Genomic DNA, 4572 nt, shown 5'->3' with positions numbered 1-4572 from the left:
ATTAGGGGACTGTAGTCAAATAATAATGATAAAAAAATCATAATAAGGCGATGGTGTTTATACTAAAATAGTAAAATCTTAATTTGATGAATAATCATATTAAAAAGATAATAAAATAATATTTATTTTTTATATTTCTTGTCTAACAAATAATTTTCATCAAATCATTAAAATAATTTTTTTTTTCTTGGACGCTATATAATAATTTATTTAAAAATATTAACATGAACATAAAAAATATATATAAACCAAATAACCCAACCTTCAAACATACAATAAAATTAGCACCATCAGCTACATCGATGAAGGAATACTACGGAAAAAAAACCTATTAAAAATGAGACATTAAGAGTTTGTTTGGTACAGCTTTTATGTGGCTTTCTAAAACAATTTTCTAGTAAAAAGCTTTTTGAACTAAAAAATTTTATAATAAAAATATTGTGACAATACATAGATAGCTACTTGATTTCTCTACAAATATTATTTTTGCCGTTTTTAGTCATTTAATTTAATGAAGCAGCGGTCTTTAAAATTTTGCATATTTAATCCATTTCCGCAAAAAAAAAATTGTAATCCACGTCATCGGATGGTCCACGAGGCAAATTGTCTTCTTCTTCTAGTCTTCCAATCTTTGTCCTCTACACGTTTGACATTGTACAATCCTCAATCGACGGATAGGAAGCCTCCACGTCAAGCCAATTTGCCACAGGCGAGCATTCAACCGTTCGGTGTTGGCTGGCTGCGAAACCAACGGCCAGATTAACGTCACCGCCTCGCGTGTTACGCGGCCACCGCCGGTGGGTCCCATGCGGCCGCTACAATCCTACAAGTAGAAAGCATATGCCGCTCCATTGTCTTCCTCCATGGCTCAATTCTACTACTATCAGTTTCTCCTCTTCCTCCTACTTCCTCTCGTTGCCGGCGAAAATGAGATTTCAATCCAGCTCCGGCGAGCTCGACTTCCTCTGCCGCTCGACCCCTTCAACCGGCTCTCTGGAATGGCTTCTGCCTCTCTTCTTCGAGCTCAGCTGCTTAAAAAGCCGGCCACTATGTCTCCTTCCACCCGCGCTGCTCTCTACCCCCATTCTTACGGCGGCTACTCGATTAACATCAGTTTTGGAACCCCGCCGCAGGAAATCCCCCTAGTGTTCGACACCGGTAGCCAACTGACCTGGATCCCCTGCACCACGAAATACATCTGCCAGAACTGCTCCTCACAAGAGAACTCCATTCCCACCTTCTTTCCCAAGGAATCCTCTACTTCCAAGCTCATCGGCTGCAAAAACACAAAATGCGGATGGATCCATTCTCCGGAATTCCTCTCACGCTGCCGCAATTGCCTCCCCTCAAATTCCTCCGATTGCTCTCAGATATGCCCACCATACCTACTTGTATACGGTTCCGGCTCCACCGCGGGGCTTCTTTTCTCGGAAACCTTGCACTTTTCCACTCTGACGGTCACCGATTTCCTTGTCGGCTGCTCTGTGTTTTCTGACGGGATGCCAGGCGGCGGAATCGCAGGGTTCGGCCGTGGGGTTTCCTCTCTCCCGGATCAACTCAGATTGAAGAGTTTCTCTTACTGTCTGATTTCCCGGAAATTTGACGATGAAGGCGAGAGCGGCTCTCTATTGTTGAATGGCGTCCCCGATTCCGGCAATGGCGAGGTCAGTTTCACGCCTCTGCTCAAAAACCCCATTCCAGCTGCAACAGCAGCGGACGCTACCTATGGCGCGGAGGCTTTTTCAGTTTACTATTACGTAGGACTGAGGAAAATTACAGTCGGAGGAAAGAAGGTGAAGATTCCGCATAAGGCGCTTGTGCCAGGATTCGACGGGAACGGCGGCACGATCGTAGATTCCGGGACGACGTTCACGTTCATGGAGCCAGCAGTATTCGAGCCGCTAGCCGCCGCGTTCGTCGGCCAAGTGGCCGGGAAGCTGAACCGGTCCGACCAGGTCGAGGTGCTCACCGGACTGAGACCGTGCTTTGAGATACCGGACAGCGAATCGAACTACTCGTTCCCGGATCTCGTTTTCCACTTCAAGGGCGGCGCCAAGATGCAGCTTCCCCTGGAGAACTACTTTGCCATTGTGGGAACATCCCGGCCAGCAATCTGCCTGACGATCGTTTCCCCCAACGGAGCTGCCGGCGTAGGCGGCGAAGGCCCGGCGATCATACTTGGTAGCTTCCAGCAGCAGAATTACTACGTCGTTTACGACCTCGAGAGGGAGCGGTTAGGGTTCCGGCGACAATCCTGTAGTTAGTGCCATTCAGATTTCAGTGTTAAGGGGTGGATAATGGAATAAGTGCTTCGCGGCAAGATTGAAGCCGTTGAATCGGGATCGGACGTTCCACATTGATTTGCTTTAAATGGTATGGATCCTTCCTTTGCATTTAATGGTTTTTTAAGGCAAGTTTTGTAAAGTTGTGAAAAATAAAAGATGCTGACTTCTTTATTATTGTGGAGATTGATTCTTCTGGTTGAGAAAGCCTTATTGTCTTACTTTTATATTAAAAAAACTAGAAAGAAAAACATTATGTGATTTACTTTAATTGAAGTAATTTTATTTGTGTGAGTTAAAAAATTATAAAATTATTTTTATAGTTAAAAAAATATAATTAGAAAAGAAATTATTGTGATGTGATGTATATCAATTATGGATGATATTTCATGTGATGGGATATTAGGACTTTTGAGATGATGTTGGTGGATGGGGTCCACTTTGTTATGAGATGCTGACTTTTTTCTTAGAAGGGGTTGGGCATTATTATCAAGTTGTGGAAATTTGCCAAATATAAAAGGATGCTAACCTTTTTATTGCATGGGATGGTATTTGATATTTAAGCATCTTTTGGGATAACTTTTTTAAAACAATTTTTTTTTGGGATAGCTTGTTTAGTAGATAATAAAAAAGTTATTCCAAATGAAGACTTCATTTAGGCTTCATTTGGGATAACTTTCTTATTACTTCTTAAAAAGTTGTTTTAAGAATTAATAATAAAGACATCCCAAATGAAGTCTTAGACTTTATTTGGGACGGCTTTTTTATTGCTTTTTAAAATAGCTTTTTAGTACAAAAATTTCTTATACTAAAAAGCTTCTTTAGAAAGCAGTAAAAAAGCCTGCCAGACATCATTTGAGACAGCTTTCTTACAGCTTTTTAAAAATAACTTTTTAGTGTAAAACTTAAAAATTTTGTACTATAAAGTTACTTTAAGCAACAGTAAAAAAGTCGTCTCAAACAATGCCTTAATCACATGGTAGAATATTAGTAATTGTAGAAAAAAAATAGTAAATTTTTTGCATATGAGTAAGTTCCTAAGTTGAGATCGTTTTATGAAGTTTTTTAAATGAAAAACTAGAAAAAAATTAGGAGAATTAGCTCAATTAAACAATTGTAGTAGTATGATTTACATAATATAAAAATTTCATTCCCCATAATTAAAGAAGATATTAATATAATGTGATCTATATAAATTGTAGAAGATGTCTATATTATTGATTTTGAGATGGTAGAGATGTTATCAGTTGATAGCGAGCGGTTTGTTTAGTTAAATTCATGATAATAGGGTAAGGTTATCAATTTGGGTTCTTGAGACGGGATTAAGACCAACTTGAAATGATCCAACATGAATCCAATCGATTTATAAAATGGGGAAAATTTTCAGTCCAAACTCGACTTAATAAAGCTCAAATCAAGCATGACATGAACAAAAATAAATAAATAAATAAATAAAAAAGTTGTGACAGGTTGGTGAAAGGCCAACATGAAATGAACACAAATATCTACTAAAAATATCAAAAAGATAATTTAATATAATTTTTTAATTGAAAAAGAATAAATTATATAGATCATTCTTTTCGAGTTGATCAAAAATCCAGCACGACCTGAAACCCATCAAATTTCTTTTCAAGTCACTTAAATTGATCACTACCCAACTTAATCTTGCACAGGTTGCCTTAGTCTATATTTTTCATGTTATATATATGTCTATGAAAAATTTGCATGATTACCACTAATCTCAAGGTATATTTTAAATTGAACAATTTTAAAATTAAATTCAAGACCATCTGAACTCTAATTTATGTGAAATTATAGTTGAACTGAACGTCTCGATAAGATGAACCCAACAATATCAAATGTGGTCTAATCCCAGCCTAATGAGACCAAATCAAGCACTTGATAAATAATTGAAAACTTCATACATTTATTGGATGACCAAATGATCTCCAAATTTGATATACTTATAATCAATTTGAGCATTTCGATAAAACAAATCGAACGAGCCTAAGATCACTTAATTGCATTGTCATTAAGGCACTTAATTGCATCATGATCAAGGAAATCAATATGGACTGCATGATTATGTTTTGAATTATGACTCAATTTACTAAAATGCACCTCTCAAAAAGTCTATAAATAAAGCATCATGCTCTATAGAAAGAGAGGATCAAGAGCTAAGAGAACCAAATAGCTCTTTAGCATTTTCTATCTATCACTATTGATGACTACCATCAGCCATCCTCTCCATCGACGACAACTACCAACAATCATTGTCATCATCCCTTGA

General features: G+C 37.8%; 1 protein-coding gene across 1 annotated transcript; it reads left to right on the top strand.

Annotated features, from left to right (window-relative positions):
• The first annotated feature begins 573 nt into the window (after positions 1 to 573).
• LOC110114146 (aspartic proteinase nepenthesin-1) lies at positions 574 to 2466 on the top strand. The gene has a single exon (XM_020846920.2). The coding sequence runs from the start codon at positions 864 to 866 to the stop codon at positions 2262 to 2264; it is 1401 nt and encodes a 466-aa protein (XP_020702579.2). The 5' UTR covers positions 574 to 863; the 3' UTR covers positions 2265 to 2466.
• The last annotated feature ends 2106 nt before the right edge of the window (positions 2467 to 4572 follow it).

Source organism: Dendrobium catenatum, unplaced genomic scaffold, assembly GCF_001605985.2.
Source record: "Dendrobium catenatum unplaced genomic scaffold, ASM160598v2 fragScaff_scaffold_621, whole genome shotgun sequence".
In the NCBI taxonomy this organism is placed as follows: domain Eukaryota; kingdom Viridiplantae; phylum Streptophyta; class Magnoliopsida; order Asparagales; family Orchidaceae; genus Dendrobium; species Dendrobium catenatum.
This window is presented reverse-complemented; position numbering and strand designations above follow the sequence as displayed.